The sequence below is a fragment of the Ammospiza caudacuta genome, chromosome 6 (assembly GCF_027887145.1).
Source record: "Ammospiza caudacuta isolate bAmmCau1 chromosome 6, bAmmCau1.pri, whole genome shotgun sequence".
Taxonomy (NCBI): domain Eukaryota; kingdom Metazoa; phylum Chordata; class Aves; order Passeriformes; family Passerellidae; genus Ammospiza; species Ammospiza caudacuta.
In genome coordinates, this window is record NC_080598.1 from 27,170,350 (window position 1) to 27,194,596 (window position 24,247).

The following is a 24,247-nucleotide window of genomic DNA, read 5'->3' on the forward strand; positions in this document are numbered from 1 at the left end:
TTTGAAGACTTTTGTAAGGATTTTGTTAACTGCATTGAGGCACCACAAAGAAAGAAGCTCTTCCTGTTCAAGTTGCTCTTTGAGCTCCTCTATCGTTTTGTAGTAGAGCAGAGGAATAAGACAGTACTTTATTCCACTCTTCTTTAGCATGCAACCTTTAATCTGTTGCTTTACCTCCTAGTTTACGCAATTCCACTTACAATTTCTCAATTTCCTGATCCATGGCAGGGTCCAGAAACAAGTCTCCTTTATCTGGCAGAGCCCCTGGGGAAAAAAAAACAATGAAAGTATCAGCAGAGTTAGGCTATTGATTCTTCAAGAAAATGTTCAAGCCATAGCAGCAACCTAAATCTGGCCTGCAAGACAGAAAACACTTTTTTCCTTATACCTCTTAGAGAAATGGCTGCAATGTTGAGGATCATAGACAGATAAAGAATGATGATCCATTTGCTGTGTCTTTCATACATGCTATAGCTGAGCTCATACTAAACTGGAGGCAGTCTCAGTAGCCCCACTGCCTACAGCCCTGAGGATTGGCAGTACAAAATGAGAGTACTGACTGTCAGGGAGATGGCAATCTATCAACTTTGGGCCTTTGTTCATTGCTCAGTGTAGTCACCAATACCAGATGTAACACATGTGGTGTTAGTGCCACAGCCTGAAACATGCACTATACCACCCAAGGTTATTTATGTTTTTGTGCCACCTGCCTTTCTTGTGGCCTCCTGGTCTTGGGGACCAAAACACTCCACAGATTTAAGGCTTTTGCTTTCCTTGCAACTTGGGAAAGTCAGTCCTGACTGTTGCACATTGCCTACAGGAGTTAAATGTGGATGAACTGTGCTCTAGCATTGCTTGAGGGTGTGAGCATGAAAGTCTGGGCCAGTGCTTGGGTACACTCTCAGTGTAAGATCAACATGCTCATGCTCCTTTTCACTTCAGAAACCCTACTCCAGATGAAGGACATGATATAGTTTAGGACTGGAACAGCTGAGCCAGAAAGGAAGATGGGGCTCCTAGGAAAGCCCTCCTTCCTAATTGTTTAACAAACTCCACCTTGTATAGGGGTCATGGGAGAGTGTGATCAGCCAGCACAGAAATTACAGAGAACAGCACAGAGATTGCCTACCAGAGCCTGAAGAGTACCACTGCACATCAGGGCAAAAACTCTATTTGATAATCTATACCAACAGTACAGTGAGGAATGCTCTTTCTAAGGTTTTTCAGGAGACTTGGGTGCTACACTCAATACCTTTGGGAAGGGGCTTTGAATTCCTCATGGGAACACAAATACGTTTGCTGGCTCTGATACCTTGCTCTTGCAGGAGAGGCTGGAGAGCCACAGAGGCAGGCTGGCAGCAGTCATCAAAAATGTAGCAATGAGTGCCTGAAAACTAAAGTAAATTTAGACCAGAACCAATTCCCCCATTTATTTGGGTTCTGGTCTACTCCTCCTGTAAATGAACTGCAAATCAGTGTCAGGAGATCGAAGGAAGTGTCCCAGTCTGCTTCTTTTTGTGTGCTCAATTAAAAGAATAAATGACTAAAGCTTATTTCTGTAGTTGCAGAGTACACAGCGAAGTCTTTAGGGCACAGGATTTACTTAGGAGAGTTGATAAATGGCAATTGAAGAATTCACAAATCAACATTGACAGGAGATACACTACAGATTCCAGTCTGCCTGGCACACTCAACAGCACTGTCCCAGCCTGAGCAAGCTTTAATCTCTATCTCTGTTCCTCAAGAGGAGCTGCTGGCTTTGTGAGACCAAAACCTCCTCTGCCTGAAACTGCTCTCGCTGAAGGGTTTTGGGGAGCTTGTGGTCCCCTACAGACCAAAGTCTATTGAAATCGCCCTTCAGGAGAGATTAAAAGACACCAGGAAAAGAATCCTCCTTTCCTTGCCAAAAACGCTAGCACCTGTCAGACTTGTGGTTGCTGCCCCTCCTCTGAGAGAGGCCTCAGCAGGAGTCTGGCAGAGGGCCAGAGGACAGGCCTACATTAATGGAAACGAAAACCCACTCACTTTGTAGATGGCACAATGGAGGCTGTGGGCAGGATTTTTTTTTTCTTTTTGTCTGTTTTCTTTATGCTTGACTAGAAGTGGATTTCATAGGGCAAAGGAAAAAAAGATTTTGCTTGCTGCCATCCAGGCATCACCTTCCTCCCAGTGAATACACTGCTTTCTAAGCCTGTTTTCAGAGGGGATTGCAGGGGTGTATTCATGCACCTTTGATATATAATCTGCCCTGCCCCAGAGGAACATGAGCAGTTTAAATGGTTTGCTGTAAGAAGGGGCTCAGCCAGGGAAGACACTTTTACTGTAGTATGGCACACACCTGTGCAAAAGAAGCAGCCCTCAGGCAAGGTACACCTTTTCATTGAGTTTTGTCTTTGCAATTAGGGACTGGCAGATACTCAGGCTCAGAAGAAGAGGAAGAGGACACTTACCCAAAGAACAGACAGTCATCTACCCTTAATGGCCAGGTGATTTGTTGAATGAAGATGAGTGTTTGGGAACACCCCACACACAGCCCTCCCTTCCTACTCCTGCCATTTAAATTTATCTCCTGGATACAGTCTTGTCAAACAGAAAAGCCATTTCTGTTCCTCTTTGTAGGAGGAGGAAGAGGACAAGCAAGGCATATGGTAGAAATATGAAACTGTGGGTGAATTATGGATGGATTACATACTGTCCTTGGCCAATGTAACACTGCTTCCCTGCTCCAAGCCCAAACAACATAGACACAAGCAGTGAGATGCTGGTTGGAAATCCCTGTGGTTCCCACAGCAGTATGGTACAGATTTTTGTAGCAGTTTATGTTTTATAATCAGATTTTCAGCAGGCCACAGATAGCTACTAGCAAGATCACACCGCCTTGAGGGAAGATGGGGAAGAGCTGGGAAAGACTGGGCTTTTAATGTTTTAGCCAAGGAGGCACCAGAGGTTTCCATTAGGTGTGCCTTCTTTCCTTATAGATGAGAGCAGGCATTTAAAATCTGCACGAGCACAAAGGGCTAAAACATAGGATGGCACCTCAACTCAGTAAGCCTTGAGGAAGCTCCAAAGTTTCAGGCAGACAGTAAGGCACAGTGTTATGTTTTTAAAGTTAATCCAGCAACAAAAATATTAAAAACTTCCCCTCACTCTCTTCCTGACAGTGTAAAATATGGGTTATAATTAGAAATATAATTCCACAGAAATACAAAATGACTGAAAATCTAGAGCTATGTCATTTAGAGAAGTCTTACCTAGGGCTCGATTGATGCCCTGATCCTTTGCAAGAGCCATAAGGAATCCATAGAAGGTCATTCTCTGCACACTACTCAGCATTTCCTTCACAAGAGCAGAAGGTGGACAGCTAGGAAAAGAGAAACAGAGATCATCTTGTCTTCTAAATTATAATCTTTTTTTTCTAAGACCAGCTCAAAATCGAGAAATAAACCCTTTCTAACCTGGTCTAACTGTAAGGTTGCCCTGACTCAGTTTAAAATGAAGAGCCACCAGATTGCTTATTGAGCACTGGATCTGCTCCCTATTTGCTAAGCAAGATCTTTGCCTGGGGGACATCCCTAGGAGCAGTCTTACCTGTCTTCATTCCAAGGACAGTGAGAAAAGCCTAGATTCACTCAGAGGCATACACATCCCAACTCAGCATGTTTTTCCCTCTGGGAAAAATCCTCTGGGAAATACTTGCTTTCAGAAGTCAATAAACTTTCCAAGAAGTGTTAAGTTTGGAAAAGACTAAGACCACTAAGTCCAGTGGTTAATGGAGCACTGCTGTGTTCACCACTAAACCACGTTCCTAACTGCCACATCTACACATTTTTGAACACTTTCAGCGATGCTGTTATCACACTATTATCAGTGATAGTCATCCAAGGGGCAAGAAAACCTCTCCAATGACAGCCTAAATATGTCAGAGAACACTATTCAGGTGAGGACTAAATTAGCATATCCCCTTCTTCTACACTCAGTGCCTGGTCCTGAGTTCTAAGCAGTATCTCCATGGTGATTCTTGCTCTTGACCAATACTCCTTGAAGGATTTCACGCAAAATCAAACTGCCTCATAAAGAGGAAGTGTTGAACAGTCAATGGTGTAGTGGTACCCCTGGGAGACGTGGGGGTGGGCTGGTGATCCCTCAGGCAGAAGTGGTTACCAAAGCCTGAGTATTGAACTACTACATGAAAGGCTAGGAATGGCTCCCCTCATAGTGCTGTGCAAAGCCTGACCTACCAGATGGACCCACAGTACTCTTCTCATCTGAAGTTCTCAGGACATACAGGAAGTTTCGTTGCTTAAAAGAACAAAACAACCCATGAACTCCATGCTTAGATATCTATAGCACTGGACAGCAGTTCAGCAGTAATTCTGTGGATCAGAAATCTGGATTTGGAAACCTAAAGAAAAATCAGGTGGAACTTGTTATGAGTTATTGTCCTGAGTTATTTTGTGTTTCTAGACCATGACCTTCTAGGAAGGCGAAGTTTCTTGCAATTAGTGAGAATATGATCAAAGTATCTGTCAAAGCTATACAGTAAAGTCTGGTGTTGCTCCATCCTCTGCTGAACTAAAGCCAGTCTTGTGCCTGGATCTGTAGCTGGAAACCAGCTCCAACACAGGCTCAGATATAGATGGACAGTGTGAACTCTCCTAGGTACTAAGGCTTCATACTCCATCCACCCATTGGGCTCTTTCAACTCCCAAGAATGCAACTGCACTTGTTTATCCCCTCTAGCAAACTCATGATGGATCTCTCCTTGATGAAAGTGTCAATGCAGAAATGAGATGGAGAGCAGAGACCCAAATCCATCTATTACTTCAAGAATCAGTTCAAACCCTATGTTTCTTTGGTCCATGAAATAGTTTCTCTCATTTGGTTAAAACTGTTCAGCTATGATGTTTTCCTTCATACCTCTTCAGTGAGAGCCATGTGGGAATATCAGCTTGTTCAAAGGCCTCTCTTTCTCCACAGTTCCAACCTTACAAAGGGTCTCCAGAGATAGAGACTTCAAATTTGTATTTTAGACTCCATTCATACCTGTATTTTGATCTGTCACACAAGGACTCCAGGCACTGGTAGAACAGAGATGCCTCTACTCCTTCAAGTGGGTTGCAGTCATTTGGGGGCTGGCGCTGCCGATGTTGCCCAGAGGATGATGTTGGCACAATCACAGTATTTGGATTCTTACCAGCCAGCAGATCTTGATAAATGGCAGCCACACTTTCCAGGAACTCTAAAATAACAGAAAGCTGTTTAAAACTCAGCACTGTAACCAGCAAAGCATCCTCCTGACCTACCAGACTGTGGCTTAAACTGTTGTTCTGTGTTGTACATAGCACTAACTGGAAATAAACACAACTCTACAGCATCCTGCATGTTCAGAACAGATATTATGCATGCCCATGCAGCCATTTCCATAGAAGTTGCTATCTTTTTCTTCTTCTTAGGATGATTATGAGACGTCACTCACTCTGTTGAGAAGATTCATCTCAAGGGAACAAAGGCTAGCTAGCACACTAATAAAACAGTGAAGTGTGAAAGCTAATGTAAAACACAAAACTAGTTTGTGAAGTCTAAAATGTTTTCCTTCTCCACCTCTTGCCACTGATTTAGAACTCATGCAAGTTGGGCGCAAACTACATTGAACTGCAACAGGAGGAAAGGCGGCATGTTGGTTAGGGCTCCAGGCCATATATCAGCTTGCCTCCATGCTGCTCCAAAGTAAATATAACACAGGATCTAGAAGAAGGGCCAGGGCAGGTCAGGCTAGAGTTGGCAGAAAGCCTCTCCCCAGGCTCCTCATACTACCCACTGTTTACTGCAGGAATCTAATTTTAAACAAGTTTGTTTATGGATGTGGTCAGCAGTTTACAAATCTAGATTCCATTTGGAGAGGTTTGCATGTGTGTGGGTTGGTGGGAGAGTGCATGACAGGCTGTGTGTGTGCACTGTGCCTGGGTGAGCAGGACAGGGATCTCTGAGAGTGTGTACACAAGAATGAGCTTTGCAGGACTCCAGTGGCATTTAAGTTCCAAGTGAATGCAAGTGCAATGCTGCGCATGAGGTGGGTGGAGAGGAAAGTCAGGAGTCAGCAGGCCCTGAGGCTGTGCTGAGGTTCTGCAGCTCAATGGAAATATTTGTTATATCAGAGAAAACTTTCCAAACACATTTTGTGTCCCTGACTAAAGGGATTACAAGCCTGGTTCTGCTCAAAATCACCATTTTGAACTGGTTGTTTACAATAAGGTCTCATGGATAAAATTGTGATATGTACAGCGGAGTTACAAGGGACGAATATACAGAGAAGTATTGAGAAAAAGAGATTTTTGTATTAGGGATAGCAGCAGACTTCTAACTGCTAGAAAGATGGGAACTCACAGATTAGATCAGATCAGAAGGCCACCCAAGTTTGCTCTCTGACCACAGATTACGCTCACAACAGCTTCCAGCCAGTGTTTATGTGCATCCAAACCTGGCCCGTTTTGCCTGGTCGAGGACAATTGTGAGCCACGTCCATCAGAGGGAGCCATTTCAGTGTGAGTGCACAGAAATCCATGAGCTTTCTGTTAAAAAGTGCTGTGTGCCAGGAGATGAGAAAGTGGCACGCCAGCCAGTGCTTGGGAGCACATCTAATATCTATTCACCCTCTTTTTGTCCTGAATGAGATTCTCGTTCCTCAATCACAATTTAGAGGGGCTAGGGCAACAGGACAATGTATTTTAAAGCAGTCTCCCCATAGAGGACAAGCACCTGAATGCTCATCCAAGTTTCTCCACCTTGTCTCCTGAAGTTTAAAAATACCTGGGGATTTTACAGATGTATATGTGTGGGTGAGCATGAGGAAATACACACACACAAACCAGTATTATTTGATTTGCACTTTTCCTGCCAAGAATTTTAGAAGTATCCTATCTAGTTAAAACTCAGACTGAGGAAGTGGGATAGAATACAATAAATAACCAACAATGTGAAGACTATTCATATGGATTATCTGTTCCTTTTGCTTTCCAACTAGGGGGTCTAAATCAAACAAAAGAGGTGGTTCTTCACAGGACAGGTGTCAAATCTGCGCAGTTCTTTGCCAAAAGGTGTGGAGGTTACAATTTTATGTCATTTCAAGGGGAGGCTAGAGAAGTTCTTGGGAGTGGAGTCCACTGAGGGTCCCTAAACTCATGGGAATTACACCCAGTTCAGAAACCAGCTCATAGTTGAGCAAATATTAAGGGGGAGAATTATATCCATTTGTCCAGCTGCTTTTCCTTTAAAGGCTCCAGCTGGTGGGCTTTTCCTATGCTGTATCCAGCAGGATTGAATATTTTCCTTAAAGAAAGGGAAAAAAATGTTCCTAGTAAAAGCTAATTGTTAGCTGTTAACATAGTCTAGATAAAGCTGGAAATTCATGTCTCAAGGCCAAGACAAATAAATTCATCAGACATAGCAGTTGCGGGTGTGTCAGTATTCACAACAATTTGGCATCTCCTCATTAAGTCTCCTAATCTCTTGACATCTGTGATGCTTTTCATCAGTAGAGTCCATTAGCTATATATTTTCTTTGAAAAAACCATATCCTTTCAAGTTTCAAAAAAGTGCAAAGACTGGGAAGCTGTAAAGTTGTAATTCTACAAGTGGGAGAAGTCAACAGGTTCTCAGAATTTACCTGAGTAGTAGAACTGGATCTGGAAAGCAAAGAGGAAATCAGAAAAAGACATCAGGCAATCCATTGCATCATCCGTCAGCACAATCCTATGATAGGATGAGAGAAACAGTTTAGCTTTTACAAAAACACTAAAGTCTGTAACCAGGAACCCCAGACCTTGAGGAAGTGCAGCCAAGGAACTGTGGACAACTGAGGATTGCTAGTGGCCCAGTATAAGAAGTTAGGAGAGAGAAATGGGAACACCCATTGCTGCATGGATGTGGATGCCCTAATATCAATTGAAGGCAGCTTAAGAACCTGAAGCAAGGAGAAGATCCTGAATGTCAGTCACACACTTCAGCTACAGTGTGAACAGAGCAGTGTGACACTCAAAGCCTGGTGGACATGATGGAACAGTGGTACAAAAACTGCAAGGCTGGTTCACATGGTTATACAGAATTGTAAAATATCCTGAGTTGGAAGGGATCAACAAGGATCATCAAAGTTCAGCTTCTGACTAAATGTGACTACAGACAGGACAGTTACACAAGTAGTAAACTGGTGTAAGCAGAATGAGACGCATGCTATTCCTCTGTATATGAGACTTCATCAAACTGGGACATATTTCAGATTCATAAAGGTCACAACAGTTGAGATTCACCATCTATACTCAAACAAACTCTACTTGACTACAGAGGAAATAACATTGCACCAACATTCAGCTTCCTAACTGCACTTTGTGAACATCCTATCCTCCCTTCCTGATGAAAGAATCAGTCTCTTTTCATAATAGGTCTATTATTTGACTATCAAGTCAAATATCATGACAACTGAAGACTTGGGCCAGGGACAGTCTTCTCTGTCCCTGCTAAGTTGTTGGTGCATGTAGGGAGCTACATGCATCCCTATTTTGAAGCATATTCAATATGGAAAATACCAGCCATAGGCCATAAACATGAAATATAAGTAATAGCAAAGTCCAGCTCTTCCTTTTAGGGAAAAAACCTGTGGATTTCAGGGCAAAAATGAAAACAAAAACAATACTCTGGTCACTGCCACCACTACCTAAGGATAAAAAGGTCAGTTGCTGAAGTGGGGAAAATCAAATTCATCTAATCAATGACAGCTTAGACTGTAAAACAGAAGAAAATACTCCACTTTGATGGGAAAAAAACAGAGTATTAAGGCAATGCTAAAGAAAGGCAACTGATATTTCTTTTCAACTGCATCTAGGTCTACTGAACCTGTACAGTCAGCATCTGGCATACTGTGCCATATGGGTATTGCCAGTTCATTACAGCCAAAGTATGGGTCATCCAATAGGACCCTTCTGAACACAGGGCCAGATGCAATCTGCACACCAACTCCTGCAGCATCAATTGTCTAAACACATTGCTGGAGAAACACTGTTCTGTCTCATGTAAAAGACTTCAGGGAGCTGTGTGGGAGGCTGACCTAGAAGAACATAGGATCTTGCAAGACTTCCCTGCCACTCAGACCAGTTCTGTTCACTGTGGCAAAATCAAACATGTAGAGCAGCTTGAATTAATTATCTCAAAGAAGAAAGACTGGGGCTAAGAGGGTCCCCAGGAGAAAAGCCAGTATTTAAAACAAAACCCTTTGAAGATGTCAAAGTGCTTCTGATTTATTTATTACATTCCAGAAGCCTCCTCTCCTCCTGTCTAAAGAAGCAGTAGCTTCAGTTCTTAATTCTCACTAATAAGCATGTTACTGAGATTGTCAGTGGCCACATCAAGGAAATGGCTTTGAAGCTGGCAGGCAGAGCATCTTCATCTCTCAGGCAAAACTTCTCAGCCACTGGCATTTCCAACCACTCTTTAAGCACTGGAAATGCAATTGGCCACATCACTGATGAGCTGCACTCCTTCCTTTGAAATGATGGTTTGTCTCCCTGATACCCTCAAAGCACCGAAGCTTTCTTCTCAAAGATGCAGGAAAACAACAGTGGAGAGTGGTTTTACATATTTGCTATGCAGAGAGACAATATTACATCACCTTCCTAACAAGAAACTCATTTCACTTGTTAAATCTAAAACTCTGGTCAATGGCATTGCTCTGCAGCACCAACTTCCAGTCTCTTACTTAGAGGAGAGCATGACAAAGTAGGCAGAAGTATGAGAATTTGCTGGACAGTTTTTGCTATTAAAGACAGCAAGGAGCCTCTGAGGAAGCCTGTAGAGCACATATGTGACAGAGGAGCATCTAAATAGAAGCAGGTGCACTCTGGTGCTGGGTTACTGACTCCGCTTGGCCCAGGCTTTGCACGCCAGAAATGTTGAGAAGTCTTTAAATCCAATACAATCATTTATGAGGAGATTGACTGCAGCTGGCAATTCCACCACACAGCCAGCTGAGTAAGCACTCAAGGAAGTTGAGAGAGCATCATATGCAACATATCTGCACCTCTTCCTTGAAATATCTGGTAAGGAGAAAAACCTAGCTATGGACTGTAACATAGGCAGCAGGACCAAAATTGAGGACAAAATCTGAAAGTATGACCTGCAACTCAAAAGAGTTCCTCTGGTATCTCATATTTCAAGGGATTTTTTTTTCTTGTCCAAATTAGAATTCAAATCCTGAGGCCACAGATGTATTAAAAAAGTTAGTGGTTGGCACTCAGTGAATAACGAAAATCAAGGAGGAACTTTGGAAAGGACTGAAGAAAAATGCCTACACTTGAGGCATTCTGGTAGAGGGTACAGTGGTTTTTCAGGGGTCAAGTGGGTTTGGTTGGCAGGAAAGCCTTACTATTGTGCCAGTTGAGAAACTTTATGGTCTCCTGATTGTGGTTAAAATCTCAGAAATCCAGACTAGACAGGATGTTCCCAGGACAAACTCTAGACCAGGCAAGTTAAAAGGACTTTGACCATTTTCTGCTACCATTAAAGACACTATTTTTCTTAAAGCCAGGCTGGCTCAAATGAGTTTTCAGAGGCTTGGTTTATTTACTGACACATGGAGGCAAAAATAAGCAAAACATGCAAAACATAAAAAACAGTCTGCACTCTTAGGCAATCTTTTAATAATATGAGTACTGAACTGCAAGCCCCAGTTCCATTAGTATTGATCAGTGCAACACACCAAATAAAACAGCATAGGAGCTGTGAACTACTGGGCTGTCACTACTCAAATGTGGGCAGTGAGTTTCTTGTGTTTCCCTTACAATAGAAAAATCAGTGCTCAGGTACAGATCTTAAAATCATGACAATAAACCAGAAAAAAAATTCCTTTACTTTCTGTCCTGCAATTTCAAGATTCAGAAAGCCAAAGGTCTCTGAAGATCAAAGGTCAAAGGTACCTCTGTAAATTAAAGTCTTTAATCTGCTAATGGCTATAACCATTTGAAAAAAAAAAATCCAAGAAATCTCAGATACACAGATATCCTAGTTCATATTTTGGGTATGGCTTCTGCACCAGGAACAGGAAAATGGAGCTCTCTGGTGTCATGTGAACAAAACCTATATTGTTGTAGCCTCCATTCTAATGTTCTGACATATCCTGATCTTAGTCCTATTGTTTGCTATCACAGCATAGCAACAGCTCCTGCATGAGTGGGCTGCACCGTGCTGGGAGAGCACCTCAGTCACGCAGCACTCAGGCTACAGCTGTGACTGCCCTCTTCCCAGCACTATCAATGCAGGTCCTGCCTGTATCACTGAATGCTCTGGCGACTCCTGCTGCTACTTGATTTAATTCTTTTCAGAAGAAAATTAGCAACAATTGGGGTGTGCAGACTGAAGAAGGAACAATGTCTCCAGGTTTGCATGTGACATTGGTGTTTTGCAAAGACTAGGTCAACTGGTGCTGTAAGAAAGTCTGCAGAGCTCACCCTTCTAACAGGCAGAGACCATGGAGGACAATGGGAAGTGTAGACCAGAAAAAGGACAAGAGCAACAGTTGTAAGCAAAGTGAAAAATGGTTTAGAAATATGACAAGTTTTATTAAAGTTGTTCAATTAGATTAGCTTGTTACAGAGCTAGCAACGTGGAAGTAAATCTCTAGCCAGCCAAAAGCAGAAGTAAGGTCAGCCCCACCTGAGCCTGTGTGCCTCTGACAGAGATCTCATATCTCTCCAACACCTGCTCCCAAAGCCAGCTTGTCCGTCTCTACAACACATGCACAACAGTGCAGCAGGCCCCTGAATGGGGCCTCTAGTTTACAGCAGCCTTGTGGACTGAATTCCTTGACACAAACATCACAACATGTGTAGATATGCTGAAGTCTCCTTCATTGCATGCACCATCACAAATTCCTGCTCAGTTCAGCTGGAGCCTTATGAAATACACACCAGCATAGGGGACTGGTGCTTGTGTACCTCCATGAAAGGAAGCAGCAGATATATCTCTGCTACAGGGCTAGTGTTCTTTCTTAGTCTGGCACTGGGTGACAAGCAACTGAACAGATGTGTGTACCTTATTACATTTTCCGTATCAGATAGTTAATAATCAGCTGCCTGGGCTGGACTGGAATCAGCAAGCACTATCAGTAAAATACTCCATATCACATTATCAATGCCCTGAGCCAGCTATCTGCTTTTTGCCTTGTCTAGATTAAAATAAAATTTCAAACAGATTAGCTGCCATGTTCCTACCAAACATACTTTAAAACACTGGCAATCTTTCAGAGGTTAGTGTGTTTAAATGTTATTAACCGTAGAAGCTGGGGCAAGGGGGAACACATTTGAAAATGGTAAACAGTATTTGAAATCAAGTTTAAAAAACATGTCAGTTAAAAACATATTGGCTAACATTCTTTTATCTGCAACTTATCTGAACACAGAGCCAACAGCAGCATTCTGCATTGATATTTCAGCCTTTGTATATCTTAAATATATACTCTTTCACATTGTTAGAGAAACACCCTGTTCTTAAACTCAAAAGATGGTGTCTCTTTTCCCCAAAACCTTAAAAGCTGAAGGTCCCTGTCCCTACCTTTACCCACAGGTCTAGTTCCTAAGTCCATGCATGTAGGATTAATCTTGCCTTTAAAGAGAGAATGAGGACCCACCTTGCTGCTTTCTGAGTGAGTTCCATTGGGAAGTCAGGGCAGAGCAACTGCAGCAGGCAGTGGTATTCCTGTGCTGTCAGCAAATCTGCAAGAAAAGAGAGGTGAGAACATTGTAAGATTTTATAGACTGTTCCCTCCCCTTGCTTCCTCTCTAGGAAAAAAAGCCTCATATTCCCTTTACTCCCAATTCAAGTAGTCTGAGTACTAAAGACAGTATAACTGTTCCCTAGACTTTCAGAGCTGGACTCTGAAATTGAAATGAAATGGAATTCCATTTCCAGCACCATCTGGAAGAGGCCTGATGAAGGGAAAATCCTATTATACAGGCTCCTGCAGAGAAACTGGTAACAGGTAGTGAGTGATTCAGTGTGAAAAAGGGGTAACCAAAACAGGGCAGTTTCAAGTGAGAACACAGTTTGGTTTGACTTGAATATAACCATGTGGAAAAAGGAATAATTTCAAAGTTGCTTAAATTTGCTGAAATTCACTGGCATGGTGACATTCCCCGCAATACACTTGAAAATCATCCACAGAACATCTGGCAGCAGTAACAAAGGCAAACAAGGTTTTTGGGTTGTGTGTGGAGGGCTACAGAGTATAAACCACAGACGTTATTACTTTGGCATTCAGTAAGGCAGCTGGATGATCTCTTTTGGAATAATGTGTACAAATCTGGTCACTGTATTATAGGAGGCACAGAACAAAGATCCAAAACACACAAGAAAACCAATCAAATTATTCATGTTTTAGAGAGCAGCTTTGTGAAAGCCTGGTCAAGAAGGAACTCTGTGGCTCAGGAGGAGGAGTCTAAAAGAGGTGACTCTTGGGGAAGCTTAGGGATCCCAAGGGAATGGAAACATCCTGATGTCAAAAAGCCCTACATGATTGTATGTTCACAGTCCAAAAGGCTGTGGACTGGAGCTAAGAAGAAGACTAACTGAACAGCAGCAATTTTGCACTACTTCTATATACAGAAAGAAGAATGCAAAGTATGGAAGAAAGAGCCAGAGGTGGAAGTAGAGCCAAGCAGTAGTCAGGGAGGGGATCTCAAGGGCACTGACAGCAGGACTGAGGTACAGAGCATAAGTTCTTTTGCCACAAACACGTTAGTCCTCATTAGGCTCTTATAATTAGGATCAAATAATTAACCTTGTTTCAGATGACAGTCACAACTTAGAATCACAGAATCAGCAAGGTCCAATCATTAACCAACACTGTCAAGTCCACCATTGAACCACAACCTAAGCATCACATCTCCATGTTTTTTGAACATTTCCAAGGATGGTGATTCCATCACTTCCCTGGGAGGGACGAGGGTAGGGGGAAGCATTCCAATGCCTGACCACACTTTCAGGGAACAAATTTTTCCTAATATCCAATCTAAACTTTCCTTGGTGCAACTGGAGACCATTTTCTCTAACCTTATAACTTGGAAGGAGAGACTGACCCCTATCTCTCTACAACCTCTTTTCAGGTGAATGTAGAGAGCAGTAAGGTTTCCCCTGAGCCTCCTTTTCTCCAGGCTAAACAACACCAGCTCCCTCAGCTATTTCTCCTAGAATTTGTGCTCCAGACCCTTCACCAGCCCCACTGCCCTTCTCTGGACACACGCCAGCACGTCAATGTCTTTCTTGCAGTGAGGGACCCAAAACTGGACGCAGGGTTCAAGCTGTGGCCTCACCAGTGCTGAGTACAGAGGGACAATCACTGCACTGGTCCTGCTGGCCACACTACTGCTGATACAGACCAGGATGCCTTCTTGGCCACCTGGGCTGCCATTCAGAAAGACCTCAACAGGTGGAAGAGATGGGAAGAGAGGAACCAACTGAAATTTAACAAAGGCAAATGCAGGGTCCTGCACCTGGGAAAGAACAACCCCATGCACCAGCACAGGCTGAGGGCTGACCTGCTGAAAAGCAACTCTGTGGAGAAGGACCTGGGGGTCCTGATGGACAACAAGCTGTCCCTGAGCCAGCAGTGCCCCTGTGGCCAAGAAGGCCAATGCTAGCCTGGGGTGTACTAGGAAGAGCAATGCCAGCAGGTCCAGGGTGGTGATCCTGCCCCTCTACTCAGCCCTGGTGAGGCCACACGGGAAGTGCTGTGTCCAGCTCCGAGATCCTCAACACAAGAGAGACGTGGAGCTCCTGGAGCAGGTCCAGTGAAGGGCTATGAAGGTTATGAAGGGTCTGCAGAATCTCTCTTACAAGCACAGGCTGAGTGTCTTGGGCCTGCTCACCTTGAGAAGAGACAAATGAGAGGGGACCTCATCAATATCTGTCAGTATCTGAAGGGAGAGTGTCAAGAGGATGGAGCCAGGCTCTTTTTGATGGTGCCAAGCAGTAGGACAAGAAGCAACAGGCAGAAACAGATGCACAGGAATTTCCACATGGATATGTGGAAGAATTTCTTTACTGGGGGAATGACCATGCACTAGGTTGCCCAACAAGGTTGCGGAGTCTCTCTCACTGGAGATACTCAAGAACCATCTGGATGTAATCCTGTGTCATGTGCTCTACGATGAACTTGCTTGAGCAGGAAGGTTGGACCAAATGACCCACTGTGGTCAGCGACCATTCTGTGATTCCGTGATTTTCCACAGGCCCAGCACAGGAAGCAGGTTACATGAAAACAGAAAACATGGGGCAAATAAAAGCTCTTGTTGAAATAGACCCTTTCTCATAAGTGAACAGGGTAGTATGGACCTCTTACTCTTCAAGGAATTCTAAATCTAGCTTTGAATAATGCTGGACAATAAATTTCTGATATTTGCTAAAAAGTCTAGATGTTGGTCTGAAGCAATCACACCAATTGAAAACTTTATGCAATACTCTATTTCTATTTTTGTTTGCTTAAATTAAAATTCCTATTTATGTATCCTTACACCTCTTGCTTGTTATTATTTTTCTTTCATTTGTCAAAAGATCATTATAATAACCCTTTCTTCATACTGTATCTTATTCAATCTACTTAACAGATAACTACATTTATCTTAAGTTAAATCTGTTTAGCTTACCCTCTACTTCTTTCACTACTTAGCCCAGTTATATCTGTTCCTCTGCTTTGATCCCCTTTAGATTTCCACAGTGTGGTGTCCAGCAGTATACAAAGCATCCTTCCCACATTCAGAACAGACAGGCTCTAGGAGGATAATCTGCCTGCTTTAATCAGCTATGGCCCTTTTCAATAATTTTGGTTTTTAGTCTCTTTTCTCCCTGAAAGTAAAGGAGTTTGAGGTTGTGGCGTTTTTTCGTTTTTTTTTTTTTTTTTTTAAAGAATGAGGTGTCCAAAGAAAGTTGCACTTTTTTCTCAGTCCCTGTCTGATTGAGAGACAAAACCAGCTTGAGAAGGTAACTAGGCCCTAAGAGAGCATTAGTTGTGAGGCATAAAAAGAGATCTCTCACTTGGCAGAAATAACATAGTTAAAAATCTTGTGTAATAATTCATGCTGTCTTTTCCTTCTCCGTCTTCTTACCAAACCACAGCATTATCCCTTCACCTCCATCATAAAACAACAAAACAATATAGAATATAAGCAGAGGTCTGATCAGAAAGAATTTGGGAAAGGGTGGCAGAGATCCACTGCAAATCAGCATGTTAGAGATTGAAGTTTGTTGTCAATAAAAGTGGAATTAATTACAGTTTCAATCTTTGGGCAAATGGTCCATTTAGACTAGAAACTGCCCATAAAGTTGAAGCAGTGCAGAGAAGTTCCTGCTCTAAAGAAACACTTTATTTCTAATGCCTGGGGAAATGGCACCAAATTATTCAGTGGAGCACACAGGCAGACTTTTTTAGGCTATAACACAACTCAGCCTGTAGACACCCCAGGCGCCTGACCAACAAATCATACCAATTTTTCAGGCTATAGTTGGGTACCTTTTATACAGGAAGTGGGATCACCACAGACCTTAGGAGGTGTCTTCAGTTTGCTGTGATCACTGTTTTCCTATGCCCTACAGCAAGGTCAGTGAAGACCATGCAGAAAATTACAATTGCCCATGTACCACATTGTTTGCCAAGAGCTGCTGGGAATAAACAAGGGCAGTTTTGGTGCATGACCACGTTGCTCCTTCCTGTCTCCAGGCCACAGCTGAGTAAATAGAGCTCAATGTTGCATGATGAAGAAAGAAAGAAAAGACGGAAGGTACCAGTCAGAATGAGTGAAAACTAGAATCCACAACTGCCACTTTGGTTGCTACCACAAATTACTGCATCTCAAGTTCCAGTAACAAATGAAGCAAATCATGGAGTGTTTAAATCTGACCCCACAGCACAGGGCAGTGAGATACACACACTCTTACCATGCCCTTGCAGTGGAACAAACTTGCTCATAACCATATGCTTAAGGACGGAGATTGCAGTCTCCATGTTAATCATGTTCATTTACAGCTGAACTAACACTTCACTCTTCTACTAAAAAAGGGCTAATAACAAATTCCAAAGCCAATTTAAAACAACGGCTCACTAAGAAGGAACCTAATAGGAAGTACTTTGACAGTTCAGCATAATTTTTGCTCTACTAGACTTCACATTCTTGACTAGCTTGTACTGGTACTGAGACCATGCCACCAGCAAAATCCTAACCCTTTCCCAAAGACTGGATTGTCCTGAGAGTAGTTTATTGTCTTTTAGTGCCTGAGGCAGACTGTTTCTCATGTTTCAGAGATACAGAGGAGAAAGAATTTTGTCCATGTGGTACAGTCTAAGAAGGTAACATTTTCTGGATAAAAATGGCCTACCTTGAGAAACATGGAGGCAGCTGCTTTGTACTTCCCTGGCTTTTAAAGCACATATTAAAGCTGTTTCTGGTTTGTATGTGGCTAACAGATGGCACACAACCTCACTCACACCTGGAGCGATGCAAACTCCAGGAATACTAAATGATGTGTTAATGCTGCTGTCAGTGTTGTGTGTGAAGTGTAGACACACCTGAATTATCTTAAAACCAGTTATCTTCCATAGTGACAGCCACCTAGACATAGAAGCCTGCAGCTCAGTGAAGGCTGTAAAATCTACCCAGGAAGCCAATAAATATTTAGGACTTAGCCTGAATTGCAGTCATTGCTGCTGTATCTAGGCTGCTTTCAACACAAGAAGTAGCTATCTACAACGCTGTCACAACATTGTGACAGCTATAAAAATGCCCAAAGCAGTAGGAGAATACTTACTGCAGCTGGTGTATGAAATCTGCCCCAAAAAGTCACATTATTAGCTTCCCAGAAACACAAGGATTGCCCTGATGAATATACATTAAAGTTCCCTATTCCCGTAATTTTTTATGTACAACCAGTATCCAAGCAGACTGGAGCCCTGAGCAATGTAGCTGTCCCCTCTGAATTATGGTAGGACACACAATTTCCACAGGTCGTTTTTCTACCACAGTCATGAAGTCATTCAAGAGTCATAAAGGCATAGAGCTGTAAATCAGTCTCCTGCAAATATAACAGAGAACAGCCTAATTTATTTCTTTTTTTAAGAGCTGGAAGAGTATTTTCTAGCCTTTAGTTTTTTAGTGTTTCTGGTGTAAGTACCACATATTTAGGATTCTCCCTATATCCATGAAGGATTGCAACATTGTAGAAAACAACAAAAAACCCAAAAGCCCCCCAAAATAAAAGTCTTATGTGTTCTCATGCTGTCTACAGGACCTACAATTTTACAAAAAAGTGAACATAAACATGAGCATTGACAGTACTGCAATTTCACAAGTATCATCTGGCTAGCAGGCAAAACCCTGCATGTGCCTTGTTCACAGGATACCTATGGCCTAATTTCCTCCATATATCTACTGCTAATAACAATCAAAAAGCCAAGAATTCTAGAGAAATTAATCCATGGATAAGACAGCATATTCATGTAAGACATGTACAGCAAGATTCATTTTGCTCTTGAAGTGTACAGACAGCTTCTACAATCATTAAATCATAGTCCAAGGAGTGTAGGAGAATCAGAACAAAACTAAGAGAGACCCACTTGTTACTTCTAAGCAATAGGAAAATGCTCTAAAAGCCAAAGATTGATGCTAGGTCAGATAAAAAACAATTTATTCTTTTTAAAGGAAGATTTTCTAGTAAATAGTTTAAAGAGGATAATGGTAAAATCTAATAGTAAAATGGTATCATGGATCAACATAAGAATCTGTTCTTTACATGGAGTCTTGAGCATAAGTAGCTTTTAATACTGTGGCTTTGTACCAAGGTCTGGCATATATTATTTCTATATTTTATACATTTCATCAATTACTAGCATTTTCTTATTTTAACAACTGGATGCATTCACCCTGTCTTCCTGATGATGAAGTTCAACATGCACCTAAGCCAAACTAAACTTTTACTCCTGCTCAAAGGCTCACTCCTCTTTCTTCTTTCCCATCACTTGCTGGTGGCCACATGGCTCTGAACCACCCCTCATACCAGCTCTGCCACTCAACACACCTCTCGCTGAGAAAATTCAACTTTTTCCCTGGGCTAGTGAATTGCACTGGCTCTCAGAAATATGTGATGAAAGCTCATGCAAAGCAAGCTGTGGAAGAGCACAGCGAGGTGCAGGGAAAAGGGAAGGAGGTGGATAAGGACAGCAGATTCATTCCTCCTCAGCAGAGAAAAACTGTTAGATATTAGAGGCTTAAGTAGTTCCCTGCTTAAGACATTTTAATCCTTAAAGTCCAAGATGTGTGCAAGGCAAATGTCCTGAGATTAGAGATCCTCCTAATCAAAAGCAGATTCAGCTTTACCTGCTGTACTTGCACCCTGCCTGCTGTGATGGTTTGTGAACCCTCTGGTATCAGACACATTTAAGACAGAACTTCTGGCATCCCTACTAAACATGCAGGCAGATGAATTCAGGTTACCCACAAACCTACTCTTTCCACTGATACTGTTTAGGTGCTCCCATATGGGATCCCAGGACACCCTCAGGAAAGGACCCCAGAAGCCTTTGTGTCTGCCATGACATGACAGCAGAAGCAGACAGGGTAACTGAAGAATGCACAGAATAACTACAGTTTGGCTCAGATAGAAAGGTACCTTCAGCAAGTGGCTGCACCCTGGATTGCCTCCCCTAACCTGTGAGAATACGAGCAAAATCCTGCCAGACATAAGGGAAGGGAGCTGCTGCAGGTGAGCAGTCTTCACAAACAAGATGTTTTGCACTCTGCAGAAGGCACATGACTGCAAAAAGCAGACTTAGGTGACTCCTGTTAACAACAGATAAAAACAGTCAGTTTATGATGTGAAAAAACAAAGAGTGAAAGAGATTTAGTGAGATTTGCTAGGAACAATCTATGTGACTCAGGACGAATATAGTGGAGAGCTAAGCAGACTGACCTAAAAAGATTTGTTGGGGGAGTGTTGCAAGAGAGAACAAGGAGAGAGGATTAGCATTGTGACTGAGCAGAAAGCCAGTTCTTAAGTACTTGGGTAAGAAGAAAAAGATTCAGCTGCAGCTGATACGAAGAATGAAGTAATTTGTTCTGGAGGTAGCCTGGACAGTTCATATGAACTGAGAAATGAGTCTATTATGGGCAAAGCTTGTAGCATCCTATCTTGAGCAAGCTAAAAATTTTAAAAAGAGTTAAATCTTCTAGATGGTGTGATTTTTTTCCTGCACTTTGATCTTGAGCCCTTTTATCAATAAACCACTTGCCAGATTAACAAAAACAGAAAATGAATTTATACAGAACTGCTCCAATTCTATCCCCAGAATCCAGATTCTTTCTGTTTATACAAATGTTAATCATCCTCTAGTCTCTTTCACATGCCCCATAATTACCCTTTAGTATGAAGTGTTTCATGTGGCAGCATTACTTCAGCTTTGAGTGAATGCTACTCAGGGCACCATGAGCTGTGCCAGAGGTACAGTCCAAGGCTATCATTTGGTGTGCTTATGTGGCTAACATGGCACATCCACAAACTGAAAAATTCAAACTTTCATTAGAAACATAGAGAAAGTTTTCAGCCCTCATGGTTGTAGAAAAAACATTCCAATACTCAAAGAGTTTAACTGATACAGTGTGATATTCCTGAACCCACAGAAAATCTGACACATGACTGAAGTTTGATCTTTTCCCTTTAGAAACCTAAACAGTATACCTAATGCAACACTAAAGACAATGTCAACTCTTTAATTTCTTGTTTTAAGTCTAGAGCGGGACATTGAATGTAGTTTGGGCTTAAAGAATTCAGAGTTCCTAAAGTGCAAGGAGAGCAAACAATAAGAAAGGAGAAGCAGCCACAACTTCTGGCAATATTTCCAGAAGCAGAAAAAGACGATAGAAGATGACAAACAAAAGAGTCTGGTTTAAATTTTCCAGTACATAGTTGAATACAGGAACCAGATGGTGACTTAAATGGACACCCAATTTTCTCCATGCAATGTTCTTTAACATTTACAAAGATAAATCCATGCATATTCCAAAGCACATATAATCCTAAAGATATGCTCAGCTCATTGAGTGTGATCTCTAAGGACATTTAGCTTTCTAAAAAGGACACAGGCCTAGTTTTGTGGACTACAGTATGAGAATGTATCATGTTTCAGAGGCATAGCAAACCCAGACCAAAACAACACAAGACAGATAAATGGCTTTTAACACAGATCAACTAGAAAACTAGAAATAGGGTACATTTCAGAGTGAAATTAATTTATAACTGAAATGCCATAACATTAGACGTTTTTTATATGTGTCCACTATGAAATTATTTTTTCCTTTCACTCTAAGGTTACTAAAGACATAACTAGCCGATCTCCCCAGCTATAGGTGATTTAGCCTGCTTTTATCTTGTTCAACAGCTGACTTTTCCTCACTTTGAGAGGTTTTCAGTCACTTGTGTAGAAAATAATCAATCCAATGCCAGAGCTAATTGGTCTTTTAAACAATAAGGAGAAAACGCTCCTGTGGAAGTTCTGACCATCTGGGGGGCAGACTGCTCAACCACTTGAAACAGGACGCACAGCACTCTTAATAGTGAAGTACAGGAATGCTGGCAACACTTTACTGAAGGAGACCATCAACATTTCCCCAAGCTCCCAAACAGCAGCAGTAAGCTTTAGACAAGATGTGGATCAGCCCCTACTCAAGAAAACAAGTTGTCATTAAGCTTAAGATCTTCAAAACAACTGAAGAATTCATGGTTACACATCACGAGATGGGCAGAGTAAATGGGCAGGTGGTATGCAGCTGTATTTCAGTCAATGCAGGACCTTACATATCCTCCCTCGGATATGCACTAGGACTAGTGACAATATGGCCAGTCTTCAATTAGTGTTTGGTATTTCCTTTCTGCTTTGGGAGCTCCAAGAAATACAATTAGCTGGCAGACAGCTCATCTGTGTCATGCACACAGGGTCAGGGAGCAGAAGAAAGCTATGACAGTGACCTAAAAGAAAGAGGAGGTGGAGGATAAGGAAGACACACAATGAACTGTGGAAATGCTGAAGATTGCTGTAGCAATGTAAGATCAAAGATTTCTTTGATTTCCAGTTTCTTTCTAGACAATTTTTCCAGGAAACATCAGTGAAAGGTTCCAATGATCCAGCTCTGATAGAATAAGGTATTTTCAAATACGTGTTCATATGGCACAAGGTGGCCTGTAAAAGCATGAGGTGCAACACTCAACTATTTTTTCATAACAATGAAAAAAACAGGAATGTTTTGGACTTTCCTCTTTTAGTGACTTCTTTGGAAGAAACATTCAAAGTACAGTGCAGCTGCTACTAGCACCCAATGGAAGAGACACAAATAATTTCAGCATAATTCGTATCATGACTAGGGATAGCCTTGTGTGTCTTTCTGACCCTGCTCCACATCAACTCTTAACTAATCCACTACAAGGTTTTGAACAGTTAACTGCACCTTTACCAAGAGCTGTCATCACAGCAGGCACTCTGATACTGCTTCTCTGAAACTCATCCATCGCGAGCCCAGCCATGAAAGAGACAAGTTCAGGCATGCAAAGAGTGGAGAATTCCACATGCCACCAAGGGTGATACCAGCATGCAACTACACGAAGCAGTCAACTCACTGTGGCTGAAACTCAAGAAGCGGGTTGTGATCCACAAAGCACTGAAGGATCTAGAACATCTTTCTCTGTGTACTTTTGTTCACTTGGAACCATTTGACTACCTGACATAAACATGCATCTTCCAAGAACTGAAAGCCACCAGCAGACCTGGCCATTCCGTGACTTTACTGCACAGTATATTTACTAGAGGTTTACATACAGTATAATCCCAAGTACCCAGACTGTGGGCTAGTTTTCTCCAATATTCTTTCGGAAGTTATAGTGCCTAAAACAACGGTCTGAAAGGAAATGACATGGTTTTTAGGAGCCTCCAAATCAACAGTTAAAGTCTCTATTCATAAAAATAAATATGGTATCTGGACCTATGCTTGGGCAGTGTCGTTCAGTCATGTAAAATGCTCTTAAACACACCAATATTGAGTCTCTTTTATGAGTGTGAAAATTTAAAAATAAAATGAACCTCAAACAAAGCAAGTCTATAAGACAACTGGCTGGAGAAAGGTAATCTGGTTAATGACAAGACTGAAGAAGTCATCATTAGTTATTTAGAAGGAAATGCAGTGGAGCATGTAAGCTTCACAGAGAATGCCTGGAGCCCATTACAATATCAATGAGCTAGATTAATGATTGTAAATGACCACCACTACAGAACTGGTCTGAATACAGAACAGAATGAATGCACTAAGAGAAACCTGAAACAACAAGGCATCCAACTGCTCCTTTTAAGAGTATGCTTTTGGCTAAGGTTCTGTAATGTCCCTTGATTTTAACTCTTACAACACTTTACTGAGCTGTGTGTCCAAAAAAATGTAATATTTTTAGATTGAAAAGAGAGAGAAAAAATGTTTGTTTTCTCTGTATTTCATATGGAAAAATATGTATTTAATAAAAATTTAACATAGATACTAATTTCTAAAAAATGAAACAAAGCCTTTTCTTTTTTTTTTTTTTTTTTAAGAAAGTTCTACACTTTTCCATTAATCCTGGAAGTTTTTTATGGACATAATGCATCTTTGTCAAAGTTTAACTTAAATGCCACCTATTTTACAGCTAAATAAACTTCCTTGGGCCATGTACCATGAACCACAAGTTAAGAATATTTTGCTGGAAGAAAGTTCAGGCAAATGTCCTAAATATTCAAGCATTATGCCCTAACACTGATGCTATGCATATATTATGGTAATCAGAGAAGTGTAAGAAACTAGACAAAAGAGCAAGTTGTTGCAGAAAGAGAAAAGGACACTTTCTTGTTGTTGTACAGTGCTTTCTAGAGGGGAATAAAAGGCCATCTACTGGAAGATAAGCGTAGAGAGGATTCCATACTGTAATCCTGGCTTGTTAAAACTGAAAACAGAATTCAGTTGTGTAATCTTTTTCAGCCTCATAATGAGGACAGGCTCTTCAAGATCTTTGTAAGGATCTTTATAGCAGGAGCAATAAAAAGGAATATCACTTAACTCATTAGTTGTGGGATGATAACTTTGCATAGTGAGCAAATAATTTTTACTAGATATGATATGCAAGTGATTTTTCCTAAAGGATGCATGATCAGTTT

At 41.7% G+C, this 24,247-nt stretch overlaps 1 protein-coding gene across 1 annotated transcript in view; it reads right to left on the reverse strand.

Annotated features, from left to right (window-relative positions):
- CSTPP1 (centriolar satellite-associated tubulin polyglutamylase complex regulator 1) overlaps positions 1–24,247 on the reverse strand; it is a 79,348-nt gene that overhangs the window by 1,999 nt on the left and 53,102 nt on the right. The window contains exons 4-8 of the mRNA XM_058807319.1: positions 12,671–12,755; positions 7,664–7,749; positions 5,044–5,239; positions 3,252–3,361; positions 201–264 (exon numbers count right to left, since the gene is read on the reverse strand). Coding sequence (XP_058663302.1) covers positions 201–264; positions 3,252–3,361; positions 5,044–5,239; positions 7,664–7,749; positions 12,671–12,755 — 541 coding nt within the window. The remainder of the gene's footprint in view (positions 1–200; positions 265–3,251; positions 3,362–5,043; positions 5,240–7,663; positions 7,750–12,670; positions 12,756–24,247) is intronic.